The 22,738-nt window shown below is 40.6% G+C and overlaps 1 protein-coding gene and 1 long non-coding RNA gene across 11 annotated transcripts in view; one reads left to right on the top strand and one right to left on the bottom strand.

The window, feature by feature from the left end:
- The window catches only part of LOC105470801 (ArfGAP with coiled-coil, ankyrin repeat and PH domains 2), a 175,644-nt gene that overhangs the window by 7,914 nt on the left and 144,992 nt on the right, over nucleotides 1–22,738 (bottom strand). For 7 of the 9 annotated variants that reach the window (XR_011619502.1, XM_011723062.2, XM_071090620.1 and 4 more), the window contains 9 exons: nucleotides 16,589–16,797; nucleotides 16,197–16,266; nucleotides 11,808–11,899; nucleotides 9,702–9,886; nucleotides 9,190–9,294; nucleotides 8,713–8,805; nucleotides 6,261–6,448; nucleotides 5,710–5,819; nucleotides 3,150–3,260 (listed from right to left, as the gene is read on the bottom strand). Coding sequence is in view for 8 of the 9 variants with exons in the window: in XM_011723062.2 (XP_011721364.1) it covers nucleotides 3,150–3,260; nucleotides 5,710–5,819; nucleotides 6,261–6,448; nucleotides 8,713–8,805; nucleotides 9,190–9,294; nucleotides 9,702–9,886; nucleotides 11,808–11,899; nucleotides 16,197–16,266; nucleotides 16,589–16,797 (1,163 nt within the window). In the remaining variant the exon portion in view is untranslated. The remainder of the gene's footprint in view (nucleotides 1–3,149; nucleotides 3,261–5,709; nucleotides 5,820–6,260; nucleotides 6,449–8,712; nucleotides 8,806–9,189; nucleotides 9,295–9,701; nucleotides 9,887–11,807; nucleotides 11,900–16,196; nucleotides 16,267–16,588; nucleotides 16,798–22,738) is intronic. The other 2 variants (XM_011723067.2, XM_011723069.2) reach the window with 1 other exon arrangement.
- The window catches only part of LOC112424774 (uncharacterized), a 53,406-nt gene that overhangs the window by 15,408 nt on the left and 15,260 nt on the right, over nucleotides 1–22,738 (top strand). For both annotated transcript variants that reach the window (XR_011619503.1, XR_011619504.1), the window contains exons 2-3: nucleotides 150–186; nucleotides 801–922. This is a non-coding gene — a long non-coding RNA (uncharacterized lncRNA). The remainder of the gene's footprint in view (nucleotides 1–149; nucleotides 187–800; nucleotides 923–22,738) is intronic.

Raw genomic sequence — 22,738 nt, 5'->3', positions numbered from 1 at the left:
CCCTGAAGTGAGGTCGTTCCAGACATATAAACAGCATGTGTCGCCTCTAAATACTGGGAATATATTTTGATATACAAACATTATAATAAATGACTATGGGTTATCAAGAATTTTCCAACATTACCATATTGCTTATATATTCTTTTTAGGTTATTCATCTTGGCAGCAGATGACATGCAGCACCAGGTTCAGAAGCTAAGTATTTCCTTTAAGCAACATTTTAAAATAGACAAATACTGTGTTTGGTACCCCTCTCCTACTCTGTACCTCTCGTCTGTCCTTCTGGGCCACCATAATTCCACTGCCTTCTCAGACCTCCATCACCCTCTTCTGAAATGTTCTCTTTGGCAACTGCAGCGTGTGACATGAAATTTTCCTATCTTCAACGTTCCACAATTCCCTTCATCTCCTCACTTGACCACTCTGTGTATTAACAACAGTTCCACAAATCTTCCTTTGGCATTTGGGTTTTTACAGAGGATGCTTACTTACAAAAATTTTTAAGTGAAACTGAAGCACTCACACCAAGTAAAACAAGAAAATTTAGACGATCTGAGAACAGATTATTTTTAAGGGAAGCCTCCATTGCTATATAGGTATTGCCTTGGAAGCTGCCTGCAGAGCTTCTTTATATCATTCCTATCTTTTCTTGAATAACTTATCTTTCTTCTACTGTCAATCTGTAATGATTTAAGAGTTCTACACTTTCCTGCAATAGCCTCCATAATAACAGTAACCCCTCCTTGGGGGAAAGGATCTGAGAAAGTATGTTTTGCTGTTTTGATTTTTTTATTTGGCAGAAGGGTGACATATGAGAAGTCAAGAATTCTCAGTAGGAGCTCAGGAGTGTGAATGGACCTATTTCTTCTCCAATGACGGGGGATAAGCAATTATGGGCTTCATTTAGCCCAGGATAAAATGAGTAAGTGACAATACAAAATATGCTTGAGATTTCCTACATAATAAGGTATAGGTGGCAATTAATTTTCTGAATTCCATGTGTAATAAACTACTTTGATCTGATATGTAAATCAAATTAAGACCTCAAAATTATTTAAAAGATAACATTAAATTTTATTCAAACATTCAAAAGCATGCATTTTAATCTTAAAATTAAGTATTCAGGTAAATAATTTTTTTTTTCTCGTTCATCCTCCCAAGTAGCTATGACTACAAGCATGTGCCACCACACCTGGCTAATTTTTAATTTTTTGTAGAGACAGGGTCTCGCTGTGTTGCCCAGGCTTTTCTCCAGTTTCTGGGCTTAAGCAGCCCTCCCACCTCAATCTCCTGAGCAGCTTGGATTAGGGGCGGCAGCACCTGGTTTTATGTGAACAATTCTTTTTAAAAACAAGTACAAATTCCTACCACTGCCCAAAGGTAATGGAACTTCACAAATTACTAACATCAATGCAACTGTCTTGCCTACAGAATTGTAGAATCCTCTAATTCTCAAGGTAGTAGAATAATTACCTGTTACTCTAACAATCCCAGCCTCTGCCCTAGTACTATACAAAGAGATAAACCATTTTAGCCAGGTGCGGTGGCTCATGCCTGTAATCCCGGCACTTTGGGAGCCCGAGGTGGGCAGATCACCTGAGGTCAGGAGTTCAAGACCAGCCTGGCCAACATGGAGAAACTTCATCTACTAAAAATACAAAATTAGCCAGGCATGGTGGCGCATGCCTGTAATCCCAGCTACTCAGGAGGCTGAGGTGGGAGAATTGCTTGAACCCAGGAGGCAGAGGTTGCAGAGGTAAGATCGTGCCGCTGCACTCCAGCCTGGGCGACAAGAGCAACACTCTGTCCCAAAAAAAAAAAAAAAAAAAAAAGAAACCATTTTAAAGTCTCTGGTTTTCTGTTTCTGTATCAGGCAGTATAGCACAAATGGCTAAGAACATGGGTTTTAGGGACACAATTCTTGGTTTCCTATCCCAACTCCACCACGTACTAACATCTCAAATGATCTATGGTTTGGGTTCTTTTTCTATAAAATGAAGACAATATTAACAATATCTTCCTCATAGAGCTGCTGCGAGAACCAAATAAGTTCATGCATTTAAAGTGTTTAATACATTTAACGTGCTTAGAGAAGTACATGGCACAAAGTAAATACCAGCCAACTTCGAAGATCACACAATGCACAACGCTATGTTAACACTGTGTCGAAGTACAGTTGGCTGTCCTTCTCTGTGGGTTCAACCAATCACCAATGGAAAATAATCAGAGGAAAAAAGGCAATAAAAAATAACCATACAACAATTTAAAAATACAAATAATCAGCCAGGTGTGGTGGCTCACACCTGTAATCCCAGCACTTTGGGAGGCTGAGGTGGGTGGATCACCTGAGGTCAGGAGTTCAAGACCAGCCTGGCCAGCATGGTGAAACCCGTCTCTACTAAAAATATAAAAAAATTAGCTGGGCGTGGTAGTGGGGGCCTGTAATCCCAGCTACTAAGGAGGCTGAGGCAGAAGAATTGCTAGAACCCAGGAGATGGGAGGTTGCCAACATGGTCCCATTGCACTCCAGCCTGGGTGACAGAGCGAGACTCCGTCTCAAAAATAAAAATAAAAATAAAAATAAAAAATAATCACTACACACAGTGGCTCACCCCTGTAATCCCAGCACTTTGGGAGGCCGAGGTGGGTGAACTACTTGAGGTCAGGAGTTCAAGACCAGCCTGGCCAACATAGTGAAACCCCGTCTCTACTAAAAATACAAAAATTAGCAGGTTGTGGTGGATCATGCCTGTAATCCTAGCTACTAGGGAGGCTGAGGCAGAAGAATCTCTTAAACCTGGGAGGTGAAGGTTGCAGTGAGCCAGTGCAATCCAGTCTAGGCAACAGAGCGAGAGTCGGTCTCAAAAATAAATAAATAAATAAATAAGTAAGTAAATACAAATACAAAACACTATAGTATAAAAACTACATAGTATTTCCATTGAATGAGGTGTAATAAGTAGAGATGATTTAAAGTATATGGGGGGAGGTACGTAAGTTACGTGTAAATGCATACCATTTTATATAAGGGACATGAGCATATGTGGATGTTGGTATCCACAGGGTCTTGGAACCAATTCACTGCGGATAACCGAGGGACAACTGCAATTCACTGTATGGAAATAGTCAAGTAAAAAGGAAGTACTTACAAGGTTACTATATCAGCATTGGCTGCTTCCACAGCTATACTCAAAGGGTCTTTCCCTTCTTCATCAGTGGCATGTTGATTGGCACCTCGTTTTAGGAATAAACATACCTGCCTGTTTAAGAAAACAGCATTTTTGAGATATTGTCAGTAAGAAAAAAAAATTAGTATTCACCTTAAAAAAGTACTACTTAACTTAAAGAAATAACATTTTCATTAGGAAATTCTTCTTTCATTCTACAACTATTAATTGAACACTAACTCTACTAATAAAAGCTCATCAAGATCAACATTTTACAAGTCTCAAGGTATTTTTGCATACGTTATCTTATTTAATCTGGTGCTATAAAGACAGCGTGGTGGATATATAAGGTGTGGTCCCTACCCTCAAAGAGTATCATAAAAAGGTCAGGCGCGGTGGCTCACGCCTGTAATTCCAGCACTTTGGGAGGCCGAGGCGGGCGGATCACGAGCTCAGGAGATCGAGACCATCCTGGCTAACATGGTGAAACTCCGTCTCTACTAAAACTACAAAAAAAAAAATTAGCCTGGCATGGTGGCGGGTGCCTGTAGTTCCAGCTACGCAGGAGGCTGAAGGAGCAGAATGGCGTGAACCCGGGAAGCAGAGCTTGCAGTGAACCGAGATCGTGCCACTGCACTCCAGCCTGGGCGACAGCGAGACACTGTCTCAAAAAAAAAAAAAAAAGAATATCATGCAAAGATGCGCACAGGTATCTATAAACCTAAATGAAAAAAAGATCACTCAAGGTCACTATTTGAAAATGAAGAAAGCCAAGGCAATGTAAACTTCACAATAATGATAATACAACAGCAAAGAATGGGAAGTAATCTCCTTGCTGTACTCGCAAATATTAATGACTTGAATAAACTGATAAAAATTTAAAAATATGAAAGAATGACTAAATGGAGTCTATGAAATAAAATGGAAAGAATTTTGATAGTTTAAGAAGAAAATAATGGCTGGGCAAGGTAAGCACCTGTAATCTCAGCTACTCAGAAGGCGGAGGTAGGGGGTATCACTTGAGGTCAAAAGTTCAAGACCAGCCTGAGCAACATAGCAACACTCTGTCTCTAAAAAAAATTTAAAAATTAGCTGGGAGTGGCAGGGCGTGCCTGTAGTCCCAGCCACTTGGGGAGCTGAGGCAGGAGACCCTGAGCCCCAGAATTCAAGGCTGTGGTGAGTTGTGAATGTGCCTATGAACAGTCACCACACTCTAACCTGAGCAACACAGTGAGACTCCCATCTCTTAAAAAAAAGAAGAAAAATACAAAGTATGAGTTAAGTACTACCTTAAATACTACCTTTTTTAAGTGTAGCAAGTTTTAATGATGAAGTTGTCAGACTGAATCTCCTTGCTCCTTGCTGATAGAAGAAAACAAGCCATGATAAAAATGCCCAGACATGACCGGGCACGGTGGCTCATGCTTGTAATCCTAGCACTGTGGGAGGTCGAGGCAGGCAGAACACCTGAGGTCAGGAGTTCAAGACCAGCCTGGCCAACATGATGAAACCTCATCTCTACTAAAAATATAAACAATTAGCCCAGGTGTGGTAGCGTACACCCGTAATCCCAGCTACTCAGGGGGCTAAGGCAGAAGAACAGCATGAACCCAGGAGGCGGAGGTTACAGTGAGCTGAGATCGTGCCACTTGACTCCAGCCTGGGTGACGGAGCAAGACGTTATCTCAAAATAAACAAATTAATTAATTAATTAATAAAAATAGCCAGACACAGGGCTCACGCCTATAATGCAAGCTACTAGGGGATGATCACTTGAGCCTAGGAGCTCAAGGCTATAGTGAGCTATGATCGCACCTCTGCACTCCTGCCTGGGCAACAGGGTGAGATCCCATCTCTAAATAAATGAAGATGCTATTTTAAAAATATTTTAAAATAAGAGCTTCTTGCTTATCTGCCACATAATAATCGGATACCCTGAGATGTCTTATTAAGAAACAAGCGTTTAAGACACAAATTTTTTATATAAAGCCAACATTTTCTTTCATGTATACTTCCTAATAATAGAAAGTCAATTTTCAAGGTTTTATTTTTCTGTGAATCTTACTATCACTCCAGAAGACACATCCATAACCCAAAGTAAGAATTTAGTTTAGAATTTGACTTTAGTTACCCTATGGAAAAACTAAAAATTACAAAGTCATCAAATTATCCTTAAATAGGTTATGTGTGTGCATGCTATGGAAATAATGTATATGTACCTGCATAAACACAAAACATAGGCTTAAGTTGTCTGACAAAATCACCAAATTTTAGTAACAGAGAAAGTTAAGTACTAAAACTGATCTATTTAGTGACAAGTTAAGGTCAAAGTAAGCCTTGAAATTTTCATATCTGAAAACCAATAGTAGCTTTTTCTGAATGAGATTTTTTTAACTTTCAAATTCCATCATGACAAAATAAGTCATGGAACACATCTCCTTACAAACACTACCTAAAAACTTTAACCTGAGAAAAACTAAAACATTAATTCAAAATAATTTTTCAAATAAAGTCTCCTTAAATATTAAAGCACTGCAGTTACCCTGTGTGCCCTAAGACGGTGGCATGGTGCAATGGTCCCCGCCCTTGGACATCTCTTTGGTTGACATTAGCACCATTCTGTAGGAGGAACTCACATGTCACCAAAGAGCCCTTAAAGGAAAAAAGAGGATAACTATATACAAAAGCAAATAACAAGAAACAGTAATACATTTCTTTTTAAAAACAATTAGTTTTCTTTACTCAAATAGCATTTCCATTTCATTCTCTCCAAAAGAAAGAATATCCCTCAGCCAAAGCAGAGAAATTATAAATTATATTATTTTCTTCCCAAGAATTAATTCTAATAGAGATTCATTTGCAGTTTGTTAACTAGCAAAACACACTACTTTATCAGAATTCTCTCCCACTGCAAAAAAACTGTTGAAACAATCAAAGTGACACTCAAAAACCACTACTATTAATAGCACAGAGGCTCCTTCTATTTTCCAACCCATCTCTTGAAGCAAAGATAATACTAAAGCCAGTTCAGAATGTATTATGATTTTTTTTATATTCAGTTGCTACTGAAAATGTCATTGTATAAACACATACCCCTAATACAGCCTGAATAAGTGGTGTTGCTTTGTTTTCCTCGGAATTGGCCCAATTCACATCTGCGCCATGAGCCAAAGCCTCAGCCATTTTAGGAAGGTTTTTTTCATATGACGCCCTATAAAGCTGAAGTCCTGGATTAAGATGTTTCGAGTCCAGAAACACGGAAGAATCTTGCCTTTCTCCTTCTGAAAAGCAAACACAAATACATCAATAAAAATGAGCTCTTGGCAGAAAAAGAAAAAAAATATTTAATAGGTATAGTTTCAGTTTTACAAGATAAAAAGAGTTCTGTGGATGAATGGCAGTAATGGTAGCACACTAATGTGAATACACTTAATGCCACTAAACTGTACACTTAAAAATGGTTAAGATGGGCCAGGCACAGTGGCTCATGCCTGTAATCCCAGCACTTTGGGAGGCCGAGGCGGATGGATCACTTGAAGTCAGGAGTTCAAAACTAGCCTGGACAACATGGTGAAACCTCGTCTTTACTAAAAATACAGAAATTAGCCAGGCATAGTAGCAGGGACCTGTAATCCCATCTACCTGGGAGACTGAGGCAGGAGAATCACTTGAACCTGGGAGGCGGAGCTTGCAGTGAGCTGAGACTGCACCACTGCACTCCAGCCTGGGCAACAGAGTGAGACCCAGTCTCCAAAAAAAAAAAAAAGGTTAAGATAAATTTTATGTGCATTTTATCATAATTTTTAAAAAATAAAGCTATGATATAAGAAACCATTAATCTATCATAATGAGCTTATGGGAGATTTTCACATAGATATTCCCCAACATTCCACCTTCTTCTCCTATAAAGACAATCACTGATACGTCAGGCCTTTCTGTTCTTGCCAGTATCCAAGGGATAGGCTAATTACTCTATACTATATTAAAATTGAATATATTCCTAAATGTTGGGACTTAAGAAGCAGCAAGAATCCATAAAAACTTTTACTACTAGACCAAACCTCCCTTCATTCCTAGGATGGTCCAATTCCATCCCAATTTGCACTACAAGCACTTCAAATAATTTAAGGAGTGCTGACTCCCCTGAGTATTCTGCAGGACCAAAATCACTGAAATCATGGAGGAGAGAACAAAGGCATAAAGCACAAGTCAAAAGAGAAATCTAATGGGGAGGGAGTTGCCGATCTCGTTCTCCTGATAGGACAGCCACAAGGAATGATAAAGGATAATAAGACACACAGTTCACGTGGATTAAAAATTATCCATGGCAGTTGGTAAGGCAATTTTAGCACATACCATGAGGCTTGGAAGAATGTACAATTATGGGTCAGGTGTGCTGGCTGATGCCTATAATCCCAGCATTTTGGGAGGCTGAGACAGGTGGATTACTTGAGGTCAGGAGTTCAAGACCAGCCTGGCCAACATGGTGAAACCCCATCTCTACTAAAAGTACAAAAATTGGCTGTGCACGGTGGCATACACCTATAACCCAGCTACTCAGGAGGCTAAGTGGGAGAACTGCATGAACCCAGAAGGTGGAGGTTGCAGTGAGCCAATATTGTGCCACTGCACTCCAGCCTGGACAACAGAGTGAGACTCAAAATAAAAAATAAAATGTAGGCCAGGTGCGGTGGCTCACGCCTGTAATCCCAGCACTTTGGGAGGCCGAGGTGGGTGGATCATGAAGTCAGGAGATCGAGACCATCCTGGCTAACGCATTGAAACCCCATCTCTATTAAAAATACAAAAAAAAAAAAAAAATTAGGCATGGTGGTGGGCATCTGTAGTCCCAGCTACTCAGGAGGCTGAAGCAGGCGAATGGCGTGAACCCGGGAGGCGGAGCTTGCAGTGAGCAGAGATCACACCACTGCACCCCATCCTGGGTGACAGAGTGAGACTCCATCTCAAAAATAAATAAATAAATAAAAATTTTAAAAATGTATGAACAATATATAACTAGGACAGAATTTCCAAATATGAAGAAATTGCTGCTTTCTCATTTAAGAGTATTACTCCTCCCCTAGTTACCTTCTAAAAAACTAACCCCTTCCTTTAAAATATTTCATCAAGAGTAGGGCCAGGCGCTCAAATCCCAGCACTTTGAGGGGCTAAGGCGGGTGGATCGCGAGGTCAGGAGTTTGAGACCAGCCTGGCCAACATGGTGAAACCCCGTCCCTACTAAAAACCCAAAAATTAGCTGGGTGTGGTGGTGGGTTCCTGTAATCCCAGCTACTCAGGAGGCTGAGGCAGGAGAATCACTTGAAACTGGAAGGCAGAGGTTGCAGTGAGCCAAGATCACAACACTGCACTCCAGTCTGGGCAGTAAAACTCCATCTCAAAAAAAAAAAAAAAAATATATATATATATATATATATATATATATATATATATATATATATATATATATAAAATCAAGAATAGACATTTACCACATGCATTTTTCAGCAAACAAAACCAATTAACATTGAGTTTCATCAGAACTCACCAGGCTCATATAAACTATTGGCTGACACTGTGGAGGGTAAAGATTCTCTTCCATCATCAGAGCTCTGCTGAATTCCACTGTCATTACTTTTGACTGTTTTAAAGAAAAATTAACTAATGATTAAAGTTCATGCCATTTAGAAAACAATCTCCCACAAACAAGGTTTTAAAATGAGCTCTTACACATCAACATGAACTCAAGCACCACGAGTAGAATGCGTTTAATATAATTTTAACCCTTTTCAACACTTAGCTTATCAAGATATAAATCAATCACAAAACCTGAAAATAAACTTATTTTCAGAGTTGTAACACATCTCATTACTCCATAATATGTCAGGGGTAGTAAAGAGCTTAATTTATGATATGACTGTAAGAATGTGTAATTCTCAGACAATGGGTAACATCTACAGAGATGGCCACACCGCACAATGACCACTGGCACAGACTTGGAATGCTCCACAAGAGTAGTACTTACTACTACGCAGTTTTGAAGAAGTATCAAAGTAGGAGAAGAGTGAATCTAGCTCATCAGGACAAAACAGAGACTCCCGCCTGGCCTCGTCGCTATTTACAGCAATCACTGGGGACATGCAAGTTAGCAAAGCACAAAGCAGGCCATAAGAAGGGAAAAGGGCAGGAAAAAACGTTACTGGGAAAAAATTTAGGAGGAAAAAATAGGAAGGAAATCAGGTAGTTAATCAGATACTTAGGGCTTTTGGAATGTCAGGTTTACAATTCCCATCTCCCCTTGCATTTTAAGCAGTTTTATTCCTTAGAATATACGTATTACCTAGAAAGGTGAAATACTATGGCATTGTTTAAAGTTAACTATTTTAAAGACATAGAAATTCAGTTTTTCTTAGAATATGTAGAAGGGAACAGGTTTTTAACATTAAAAAATATGACAATGACTATTAGTTCAGGGATTATAAAAGTGATCTGAGCTTAAGAAAACAGCTATAGACACAGTAAGAAAGTTTGCAATACCTGAACTTTGGGCAGATGCTCTGACTTGGTCCCCTGGCCCAAACTTAGAAATGCTCAGTCTCTTTTCTTCAGAACTCTTAGAGACAAACTTTTTTTGCTGCTCAGGAGGTGATAATGATATAGAATATTTATCCACAAATTTCCTCTCCACATATTTTGCTTTGATATATGCCTCCTTCTCCTGTCTGATATACATAAAAATGTCATGATGTTGTGCTTAACCTCTTAGCATGGCTAATACTAAACAAACCATTATATACTGAATATATTCAAACAAAGTCACTGAATGTAATACTGGTTAAAACTGAATCTGTGACATTATACACATATATATTATGTTTTCCTTCCAAATACCTAATGAACTATGATTTCACACTCAAGTGAAATATAAACAATAACCTAACTGAAAAATCACAAATATTAATATGATACTCTTCCTTTCTCTTAATTTCTGTGCTATTCATTTCTATACTCCCCTCATGCTTTTTGCAGAGTAGAAAACATCACCAGAAAAAAAACTTAAACATTTATAGAAAGTAACTTTTTCATTTTTACTCAAAGAAATAATTTCACATACTGAACTAGCACTACTGATGGCCATAATTTTTCATAAGACCACTTTAAAACAACATATAGCATTATTAATTTAAGAAGAAATAAACTTCTAATTTATGATACCATCATAAAATGCCATATCTGTTCTATACTTTTTACTTATATCCTCTTTTTTTTTTTTTTTTTTTTTTTTGAGACGGAGTCTAGCTCTGTTGCCCAGGCTGGAGTGCAGTGGCCAGATCTCAGCTCACTGCAAACCCCGCCTCCCGGGTTCACGCCATTCTCCTGCCTCAGCCTCCCGAGTAGCTGGGAGTACAGGCGCCCGCCACCTCGCCCGGCTAATTTTTTTTGTACTTTAGTAGAGACGGGGTTTCACCGTGTTAGCCAGGATGGTCTCGATCTCCTGACCTCGTGATCCGCCCGTCTCGGCCTCCCAAAGTGCTGGGATTACAGGCTTGAGCCACCGCGCCCGGCCACTTATATCCTCTTAAAAAGTTTAGGTCTTTGGTTAAAATAGAAGGCTATTTCAAGGTCTGAAATAACAGTCTTGTTTTAGCAAATAATTAAGATTCTGATTTAAATGATATTGGTTTAGACAGCAATAACTTTCAAATACAATTGGCCATACATAAAGACTTAGAATGAAATCAGTATCAACAACAAAAATCATGTGCTTTGCAGGTACCAACTCTTAGCCACTGCATTCAATGAGCCCTCCTTATACAGAATTGGAAGAATAATTTCAAACACAGCAATCAAGTACTCTCCCCTTCCGGAGGCACACTTCGCATCTTTAGTTCTTCGATATTATAATGACATGCATAAACTATGTGATTAATAAATCTTTGCTAAATTAAGTATGAACAATGTAAAATTATCCACTGTAGATGAACAGAAACTTGATCCTTAGAGACAGTAATGAATAGATTACCCCTTTTGGAATGCTGCTGCCGTGGACAGAACTTAGTTCTGCTTTAACTGACTGTTAAGGGTTTCTACATTCCTATGTAGAGCCCTAATTTTTTTTTTTTTTTTGAGATGGAGTCTCGCTCTATCGCCCAGGCTGGAGTGCAGTGGCGTGATCTTGGCTCACTGCAAGCTCCGCCTCCCGGGTTCACGCCATTCTCCTGCCTCAGCCTCCCGAGTACCTGGAACTACAGGCGCCCGCCACCATGCCCGGCTAACTTTTGCATTTTTAGTAGAGACGGGGTTTCACCATGTTAGCCAGGATGGTCTCGATCTCCTGACCTCGTGATCCGCCCGCCTCAGCCTCCCAAAGTGCTGGGATTACAGGCGTGAGCCACCACGCCCAGCCTTGTAGAGCCCTAATTTTTAAACTCTCTCTACCCTAGAGACTATCATTGATTATATGTTCAATACAATATAATTATCTAATTAACATACTGAAGAAAGAGATAGCCAGCATTTGAACAGAAGTGGCAATGACTGCTTCTAAACACTTTGTCTCAATGTTATAAATCAATCACTACAGTGAAATAAAAATCATAGCTATATTCCTAATTAGGGGGAAACAGACAAGTGAAATAGTACCTTTGTCCTGGTTGTGGTTTCTTTATTCCCATTTTTTCCACATTAGCTTCATAAACTCGATTTATAACATCATTCCCCAACTCACACATAAGCTATTTGGCAAAAAAAAAAAAAAAAGAAAAATAAGCTATACATTAAAGACCTTAAAATAAGCTAAAATTTAAAAGTCCTTTAAGCAAGTACAGTTAACTAATTCCCTTGCATATTCTATAGTTGCTTATTCTACAAAGAAGTTTTATGTTAAAACAAAATGAAACAAGAACTGAGAGTAATATTATCACTTTGCTGTTCTTCACCAAACTACCTCCCCTAGAAGATGATCAACCCCACCAGAGTCATTCTCTCTCTCTACATGTCTATCTATCCACATATCACAGCTATTGTATCTATCTCTATGTCCACAGTAAGGCAAGAAGTATGACAACAAAGCATTATCTATACAGTAAGTACTAGCCAGTCTTAGGACGGTAAGTTAAAAATTAAGTATCTATTCTTTTCAGTTTTCATGTCTAGTTCCTAGAAATATGCAAATCTATCAAATTTACAACTTTCTGGTAATTATTTTTGAACGTACCTCTTTTTGGGTTGGGTTCTGTCTTCAGATAACAAACAACTCCTAGTCATATGTTCCAAATTCTTCTAGATTTTCCTTTCCATCTGCTACTCACCTCTTTAATTCTGTTCAAGCTCTCCTTGCCTCGCTAGTAAATTATATCTCTACCTTCTTGGCTAATCTTATTGCTTCTAGTTATGCCCAATTCCAGGCTTGACCACAAAAACAAACATTTTTACCAACAGCAGATCACCCAAACCATTTCCCTGAAAAATCATATGTAGGTAAAAGGGACACTAATAGACATTAAGATGACTTTACCACTATCTAGAGAATAGAGGTTAAAGTACTGGGACAGGTGAGATGTGGGAGTGGGCAAGGCCTGGGATGAGATAACAAGAGGATTAAACTGCTCTCTGGACCCAACGACAGGAGTAGAGTCTGGGAAGAGCACTCTCACAGGCAAGAGAATGGTTTCCCTTTTTCTCCTATTTTTATTTTATTTTATTTATTTTATTTTATTTTAATTTTTTTGAGACAGAGTCTCATTCCATCACCCAGGCTGGAGTGCAGTGGCGTGACCTTGGCCCACTGCAACTTCCACATCCCGGGTTCAAGTGATTCTTCTGCCTCAACCTCCCGAGTAGCTGGGATTACAGATGGCCATCACCAAACCCAGCTAGTTTTTGTATTTGTAGTAGAGACAAGGTTTCGCTATGTTGGCCAGGCCGGTCTCAAACTCCTGACCTCAAGGATGATCTGCCCACCTCAACCTCTCAAAGTGCTAGGATTACAGGCATGACCTACCACACCAGCCTCTCTCCTTTTCCTTAATCATGAGCCCTTTTGAGGTTCCATTACTTCTATGACATCCCTCTTCTGTCATTTCCATTTATTCCTTTTTTAATTTTTTTTTTTTCCGAGATGGAGTTTCACTCTTGTTACCCAGGTTGGAGTGCAATGGTACGATCTCGGCTCACCGCAACCTCCGCCTCCCAAGTTTAAGTGATTCTCCTGCCTCAGCCTCCAGAATAGCTGGGATTACAGGCGTGCACCACCACGCCTGGCTAATTTTGTATTTTTAGTAGAGACGGGGTTTCTCCATGTTGGTCAGGCTGGTCTCAAACTCCAGACCTCAGGTGATCCACCTGCCTCAGCCTCCCAAAGTGCTGGGATTATAGTCGTGAGCCACTGCACCCGGCCTTCCATTTATTGTTTCTATTATTTCTCCCTGTCACTTTCTTTCCCCTCGTCCCATAGCCCAGCTACCTCTTAAAAATCTTAAATGTGCTAATTCCTTCTTTGACCAATTATTACTCCTAGTTTTACACAGCATATTTTTCATTTTTAAAGTAAAGATACTAATTATTATATACAAAGTCTTCTTTAAAATCTGCACTGGTACTGCGAGGCATCACTGAGATTAGTAGTACAGAAATCAACCTTATTTACAAGAAATTCAATGTAAGGCAAAGGAAAAATAAGAAAATGATGGGAAAGGAAAGGATCTTTCAATTACTGATGCTAAGAAAGTTGGCTGCGGATTTGGGAAAATTGGTTGGATGTGGTGGCTCATGCCTGCAATCCCAGCACTTTGGGAGGCCGAGGCAGGTGGATCACTTAAGGCCAGGAGTTCAAGACCAGCCTTGGCAACATGGCGAAACCCTGTCTCTACAAAAAATACATAAAAAAAAAAAAAATTACTCGGGAGGCTGAGGCAGAAGAATCGCTCGAACTCAGGAGGTGGAGGTTGCAGGGATCTGAGATTGCACCACTGCACTCCAGCCTGGCCGACAGAGTGAGACGCCGTCACAAAAAAAAAAAAAAGGAAAAAGAAAAAGAAAAAAAAAAAGGCCGGGCACCATGGCTCTCACGCCTGTAATCCCATCTCTTTGGGAGGCCGAGGCAGGCAGATCACAAGGTCAAGAGATCGAAACCATCCTGGCTAACACTGTGAAACCCCGTCCCTACTAAAAATACAAAAAATTAGCCAGGCGTGGTGGTGGGTGCCTGTAGTCCCAACTCCTCAGGAGGCTAAAGCAGGAGAATGGCGTGAACCTGGGAGGCGGAGTTTGCAGTGAGCAGAGATCGCACCACTGCAGTCCAGCTTGGGCGACACAGCAAGACTGCCTCTCCAAAAAAAAAAAAGAGAGAAAACTTGGAAAAAACTATCAAGAGTTAGGCACACATTTTTTACATTAAATAAATTCACAATATACTATGATTAAAATTTGAAAAATATTGTCATAAAAATGAGTGAATTTTAAAAAAATAAAAAACATTCTATTTTAAAAAGAATGGGAATTAGTATCTGCTTTCTTTTTATTTTGGAGACAGAGTCTTGCTGTATCACCCAGGCTGGAGTGCAGTGGTGCGATCTCGGCTCACTACAAGCTCCGCCTCCCAGGTTCAAGTGATTCTCCTGACTCAGCCACTCCAGTAGCTGGGATTACAAGCATGTGCCACCAACCCCGCTAATTTTTGTATTTTTAGTAGAGACAGAGTTTCACCATGTTGGCGAGGGTGGTTTCAAACTCCTGACCTCAAGTGATCTGCCCACCTTGGCCTCCCAAAGTGCTGGGATTACAGGTGTGAACCACCACACCGGCCACAATTTTCAGACAGAAGCAAATGAGTATATATTCCAACCCTTAAACTCATCTATTTTCTACAATATGGTAAACTAGATGGCAGGAATTAAAAGGATTATACTACTATTTCAAATTTTGTAAATCTTATCAGAAACCTGTCGTGGTCTAAAATTATTTATGACATTTTCATAGATATAAATTCTTAGGGAAAAAAGGAAGACTTGGTATGATGACTCCTAACCTGACAAATGTAAATTTGCAAATCACCCCATGCTAAAACAACCCAGTGGGGTCAAAAGCTTTACTAATCCATCATGAAGTTTAGTATAGCAATAGACCTCTTATATATTTAATAAGAATCTAATCAGAAAAGATTAAAATTAAGGCATAGAATCTGAACTAGGCCAAGGGTAGTGACTCACACCTATAGTCCCAGCACTTTGGAAGGCCAAGGTAGATGGATTGCTTGAGCCCAGGAGCACGAGACCAGTCTGGGCAACATGGTGAAACCCTGTCTCTACAAAAAGTACGAAAATTAGCCGGGCATGGTGGCATGAATCTATGGTCTCAATTGCTCGGGGGGTCTGCAGCAGGAGGATTCTTTGAGCCAAGGAAGTCCAGACTACAGTAAGCTGTGATGGCACCACTACACAGCCTGCACAAGGGAGCGAGAAGACCCTGTCTCAAGGAAAAACAAGAACAGTGAACTAACCTGGAGTTAAGAGTGCTATATACAAATGTAGCCTTTTTCTTTTTTTTTTTTTTTTCTTGAGACGGAGTCTCGCTGTCGCCCAGGCTGGGGTGCAGTGGCGCGATCTCGGCTTACTGCAAGCTCCGCCTCCCGGGTTCACGCCATTCTCCTGCCTCAGCCTCCCGAGTAGCTGGGACTACAGATGCCCACCCCACCTGGCCAATTTTTTGTATTTTCAGTAGAGATGGGGTTTCACTGTGTTAGCCAAGATGGTCTCAATCTCCTGACCTTGTGATCCACCCGCCTTGGCCTCCCAAAGTGCTGGGATTACAGGCGTGAGCCACCGTGCCCAGCCAAATGCAGCCATTTTTAAAACTTACAATGAAAACACCAGATTTGCCAAAATAGCCTCAGATATGTTTCAATACAATTTAGCTAGCATACATTGTCAGCATGAAGAACTCATACATTTGCAAACCAAGATTCTAAAATCTTCACTTTTATGTGAAAATATGAAAATTTTAAAGCAAAATTTTTTGTTGTTGTTGTTTTACCTTTAAAAGTTCCGGCTCCCAGGTGTCTAAAGTTAAAGATCGTACTTTCGAAAAATGAACCCCAAGACTCCTAAGTGGAAAAAAGACGACCGCATTACTATCAAGTCTCCGTTTACATATTTGTGCAAATTCTTTTTTAATGTGACACAGGCTCTAATAAAGCCCTCAATATACACAGATAGGGACATATCTTCGTTTAGTAATGAATGATGAACCAAAGTCCTCAAAAGCTTTTACAAACCAGGATTTTAACCACTTCTTAAAAGGTACAAAGATACAAACTGGTGATTAAATTAGGGAAGTGGAAAAGGGCAGCTAACAAATGAAACATGACCATTTCAATCTATGTTTATCCAAAAGAAGAAATTCTAATCCTGGGCAGGCCTACCCACCGGTGAATTCCGGAGCACTCGATACACAAGGTGATGCCCAGGTTGATGCTGGCCCACCGTGGATCTGCCAGGCCACAGTCACAACAGCTGGCATTGCCAGGGATACACTGGACCCGCTGAAGCGCACTTTCTCCTTTCAATAATTTCTCTTTTGACTCACTTCCAGAATCTAGGCTTCCTGTGGATGGAGATGATTTCTTATCCAGCTTCTAAAAGAATTAAGAATTACTTGTTTTTTAAAAAAAAGATTGAAATACTTTGTCGCACACTACATGCTCCAAACTAAAGCTTCTAATCAATAAATTAAAGGCCTGTTACAGGCATAAGCCAGGCAATATTCTAGCTAGAAATTCAAGGATAAAAAGAAGTAGGTTCTTCCACCAGTGAACTTTTATTCTAGTGGGGAGAAACATTGTAAACATTTAAAATTATATATAATAAATGACACAATGAACATATGTACAGAAAATGAAGACAGAGAGAAAGGGGAACACTAGTTTAACATGCAGAGTGGAGACAGAGGTAATAGGTAAGGATTAAAACTCAAGAATGAAATAAATTATTGTTTTATACCACACTTTTCCAAGGCGTTCAATAAACTTTAAGCTAGTCATTTTTTTTTTCAGACTTCTCAGGGATAAAGCAAGTTATTTTAATTACTACAGTGAGTAACTAGGAAAGGTATGAGCTTATATAAATACTAAAGAAGAGATCAACTACATAATTATAACTACAGAGTGAATCGAATATAGAACATATAATGTTTAAAACTTCAAGGGATATCAGGTAAAAGAGGAAAAAAATAAAAGATAGCTGATTAACAAAAAGCTAATTTTTTGGCTGACAGCGGTGTCTCACATCTGTAATCCAAGCACTTTAGGGAGCTGAAGCGGGAGGATCACTTGGGTCCAGGTGTTCAAGATGAGCCTGGGCAACAGAGCAAGAGCCTGTCTCTAAAAAATAATAAAAAATAATATGTCTGGGCACAGTGACTCACGTGTGTAATCCCAACACTTTGGGAGGCTGAGGCGGGTGGATCACTTTAGGCCAGGAGTTCAAGACCAGCCTGGCCAACACAGTGAAACCCTGTCTCTACTACAAATACAAAAAAATTAGCTGGGCATGGTGGCACACACCTGTGATCCTAGCTACTCAGGAGGCTGAGGCATGAGAATCACTTAAACCCGGGAAGCGGAGGTTGTAGTAAGCCAAGGTCATGCTGACAGAGTGAGACTCCAACCTGGGTGACAGAGTGAGACTCTGTCATATGAGTGTAAATACATACATACATACATACCATACAAACATACAAATTAGCTAGGCATGGTGGCGCACACCTGTGGGTCACAGCTATTCAGAAGGCTGAGGCATGAGAATTGCTTAAACCCGGGAAAGGGCTGTTGCAGTGAGCCATGCCACTGCACTCCAGCCTGGGTGACAGAGTGAGACTCCATCATATGTACATAAATACATACATACATACAAATTAGCTAGGCTTGGAGGTGCACACCTGTGGTCTCAGCTACTTAGGAGGCTGAGGCATGAGAATCACTTAAACCCAGGAGGCGGAGGTTGCAGTGAGCCAAGATAATGACACTGCACTCCAGCCTGGGTGACAGAGTGAGACTCCATCATATGTATGTAAATACATACGTACATACATACATATGAGCTAGACATAGTAGGACACACCTGTGGTCCCTCAGGAGGCTGAGGTGGGAGGATTGCTTGCCCAGGAAGTCAAGGCTTCAGTGAACTATGATCACACCACTGCATTCCAGTCTGGGAAAAAGGGCAAGACTCTGTCTCCCCACCGTCCCACTACATGGCCATAATGACCAAATACAAAGATGTGGTACTTAGATCCTAAACAAGGACAGATATGGTCTATAAAAAGTCTTCTGGTTTAAAAAAATTTCAGGGCACAGTACCTCATGCCTGTAATCTCAGCACTTTGGGAAGCTGAAGTGGGTGGATCACAAGGTCAGGAGTTCGAGAGCAGCCTGGCCAATATGGTGAAACCCTGTCTCTACTAAAAATACAAAAAAAAATTAGCCAGGCATGGTGGCACATGCCTGTAGTCCTAGTTACTTGGGAGGTTGAGACAGGAGAATAGCTTGTACCTGGGAGGCAGAGGTTACAGTGAGCAGAGGTCACGCCATTGCACTCCAGCCTGGGCGACAGATCGAGAGTCTGTCTCCAAAAAAAAAAAAAAATGAATAAATAAAAAAATTTCAACCTTAACAAGCCAGTATATTAGTAAAGAATCAATAAAAATGCAATTTGGCTCTTGTCTTGCCCTTCTTGAAAACTCTATTGAACAGCCATTAGATAGGACCACGCAAGGTAAGAGTGTGTACACAGTATTCTAGAGAGGATTGAGCTGGATGAAAAACAGAAGCATAACCATGCGCAGGCTGTCAGATCCCAAGAAGGGTAAGGAGCATGTCTGCATAGGGAGGCGGCTCAGCAAGGGAAGCTGAAGCCTGAGTAGGGAAAGGAAGGCTGCGAAGCAGGAGTGCCACCTAGTGTGAGGTGTCAGAGTCTGACGGAGCAAGAGGGCACCCCACGCAGAGCTGGGAGGACAAGGTTAGGGCAGGTGGCAACAGATACAGAATATCGGTTACATACAGGGGGATCAAACATAAAAGTAAACATGTTAAAGACAAATGGGAGCCAGATTTCTCAACACAGAGAAAGGAATTATTGATATGGAAAAGGAGAAAACCAGAATGAATCCTATCAAATCTGGAGATACCAACAGGCACACTAATGGTTTTCAATGTAAATAAATGTATTTTTAAAAGATGTAAATACGTATATGTGTATACACACCCAAAAACTTATTTTGATTTCTAAACACCATTCTCTGCCAAAAGTTCATTTCAAAGCACCTCCTCAACAAAATACTTATTACCTATAAAGTTTAAAAGATTAATCCTACAGTAAAGAAACCCACCAGGACACTCCCTGAATCAAATGATCAAAGTTAACATCACCAGTGGGAACAAATCAAAATCATGTGACCCGAGAGGATAAAGTGAAAAGAACACAATATCATTTATGTAACACTCCTGCCAAATTGAGGGACATTCTACAAAACAACTAGTCTTTAATTTTCGAAACTATCAAGATTAAGAAGGTCAAGGTAAGAATGAGGAACTACTCCTGACTGAAAGAGATTAAAGAGACGTAACAACTAAATGCTATCTATACTTGTAAACTAGATCTTTTTGCCATGAAGAACGTCATTAGGACGATTGCTAAAACTTGAATGATGTTTGGAAATTAAATGGTAGTCACGTATCGATGTTATTTCTTGATTGGTGGCTCTACTGTGATTATATAGGAGAATGTCCTAGGTTGTAGGAGGTACTCATTAAAGTAATGATGCAGGCCGGGTGCAGTGGCTCATACCTGTAATCCCAGCACTCTGGGAGGCTGAGGTGGGCGGATCACTTGAGGTCAGGGATTATGACCAGCCTGGCCAACATGGTGAAACCCCAGCTCTACTAAAAAATACAAAAAAAATTAGCCAGGTGTGTTGGTGTACACCTGTAACCCCAGCTACTTTGGAGGCTGAGGCACAAGAATCCCTGGAACCCAGGAGGCAGAGGTTGCAGTGAGCTGAGATTACGCCACTTCACGTTGGCCTGGGCAAACAGAGTGAGACTCTGTCTCAAAAAATAAACAAAAGAAAGTAACGATGCAGGACAGGTGCAGTGGCTCAAGCCTGTAATTCCAACACTTTGGGAGGCAGATGCGGGTGGAGGCAGATGTGGGTGGATCACTTGAGGCCAGGAGTTCCAGACCAGCCTGGCCAACATGGTAAAACCCCACCTCTACTAAAAATACAAAAATTAGCCAGGCATGGTGGTGTGCGCCTGTCATCCCAGCTACTCGGGAGACTGAGGCACGAGAATCACTTGAACCCAGAAGGTGCAGATTGCAGTGAGCTCAGACTGCACCAATGCACTCCATCCGGGAGGACAGAGAGACTGTCTCCAAAAAAAAAAAAAAGCAATGATGCAGTGATGTGGCATCACGCTGGCAACTTATTCTCAAAAGGTTTGGGGGAAACAGTTATTTGTTCTGTACTTAGAACTTCCCTGTGGGGCTGGGCGCAGTGGCTCACGCCTGTAATCCCAGCACTTTGGGAGGCTGAGGTGGGTGGATCACCTGAGGTCAGGAGTTCGAGACCAGTCTGGCCAATGTGGTGAAACTCCGTCTCTACTAAAAATACAAAAATTAGCTGGGCGTGGTGGTGGGCACCTGTAATCCTAGCTACTGGGGAGGCTGAGGCAGGAGAATCGCTTGAACCTGAGAGGTGGAGGTTGCAGTGAGCCGAGATCATGCCCCTGCACGACCGCCTGGGCAATTGAGTGAGACTCCATCTCAAAAAAAAACTTCCCTGTAAGTTTAGGATTATTCCGAAATTTTAAGAAAGAAGTATTTGTTTTACCAGAACATGTTTGATAATGGGAATTAGCTAATGAGCAACTATATAAGGAAAGAATGTCAATATTATATACAGAAACCAGGTTGGTTCATTCCCAAGTTTTCTCTCTATGCTAATGTTTTTGCACCAAATTAGAGAACTAAGTACACAAGCACAGCATAACTTGGGTCAGCCACTCCAAGGAACACAGCACTGAATATGACACCAATTCACAAAAGTATTAATAGGAGGAATGATTGTTTAAGCAGGACAGTTCAATCCTATTGTCGCCGCCCCCCATCTCCATGCCACTAGGGGACTGACTGCTCTCTACACATAAACACAATGACGAAGTTATCCTCTGGAGGATTAAAACAGAGTGTCTCTGGATTGACTTCACCTGAAACGTGGAAGCCAGAGGATTAAATGAACATACATACAATATGCTAAGATACCCAGTGCTTAGCTCCCCACCAGTCCCTCACACCTGTGAGGCGAGATCAGTGAGCCTTCTCCGGGAAATCACACCAGCCGAAAAGACTCAAAAAGACCCTGACGATGGTTGTTCCTCAACAAATGGTCCAGACTTAGGCGAAGGCCACAGTGAACAAAGTCCTAATTCTGTGCTCAGAGCTTCCAAAGAAGTTTTTAGTGCCTAACATTTATGATCAGATAGCCAAAGGAAGCCTTTAACGCAATACCTCTCAACCTTGGTTGTTTATGGAACTAACCTAGAAAGCCTGTTAAAGTATTGATGGTCAACTCCATCAAGTGTTCTGGGGTGGTACCTAAGCAATGGGGGTTTTTTAAGCTCCCTGTGTGATGATATCATAGTATGCAATGATGGTTAAGAACCACAGCTCTAACACTGATTCCATGAAAAAAGAACAGGTCTGTATTTATAAACAGTTAGTGAACAAACGGAGCTCTTGGAAATTAAATATGTGCTAGCAGAACTGAAATATTCAATAGAAGACTTGAAAGATTAACTGAGAAGATTTCCCAGAAAGTAGAGCAAAACAACACACACGGACACAAAAATAAGAAAACCATAATACCAATCCAGAAAATACAGAGAAACTGCAGAGGAGAAATACAAAAGATCATTAATAAGAAAAGCTTCAACATCAACACTGGAAACTAAAAAAACAAACAATGCTGTTAAAATTCTCAAGATTATTTCCAATCTTAAAATATCCAGCCAAACTACCAATCAAATATGAGGACAGAATCAAGACATTTTCAGACATGCATGGAATCACAAATGCCTCATTTTCAGGAAGCTACTAGAGAAAGTACTTAAGTTCTTCTTAAGAAGGAGAAAGATACAGGATACAGGAAAGAGAAGAATCTCCAGAAATGATTTTGTAAGGAAATCCCAGACTGACAGCCATACTGCAGGCTTAGGGAGCAACTGGTCCAGATTGGAGACGTGTGATTCCAGAGACAGACATATTGAGGGCTATCTTTGCCAACATGCCCTTTGTCAATGTTCCCATCATTTGTACCCAGACAAGTTCACATAAGCTTGGCTTCTGGTCCACTTCCTGCTTTCATCTCTACGCCCTTCTGCTTGGATCAAGTTAGTCGCCCCCCACAATCCCATGCCTGAAAAGGTTCTGCTTTGATCTATATTTGGGAGCTGGAAGTTGGCCACGGTAAGTTTTGAAATACAGTTTAGAGAAAAATCGATTCCCCATATTCCCGACAAT

The sequence above is a fragment of the Macaca nemestrina genome, chromosome 2 (assembly GCF_043159975.1).
Source record: "Macaca nemestrina isolate mMacNem1 chromosome 2, mMacNem.hap1, whole genome shotgun sequence".
Lineage (NCBI taxonomy): Eukaryota > Metazoa > Chordata > Mammalia > Primates > Cercopithecidae > Macaca > Macaca nemestrina.
Note: the sequence above shows the minus strand (reverse complement) of the source record. Positions and strands in the feature narration are given on the sequence as shown.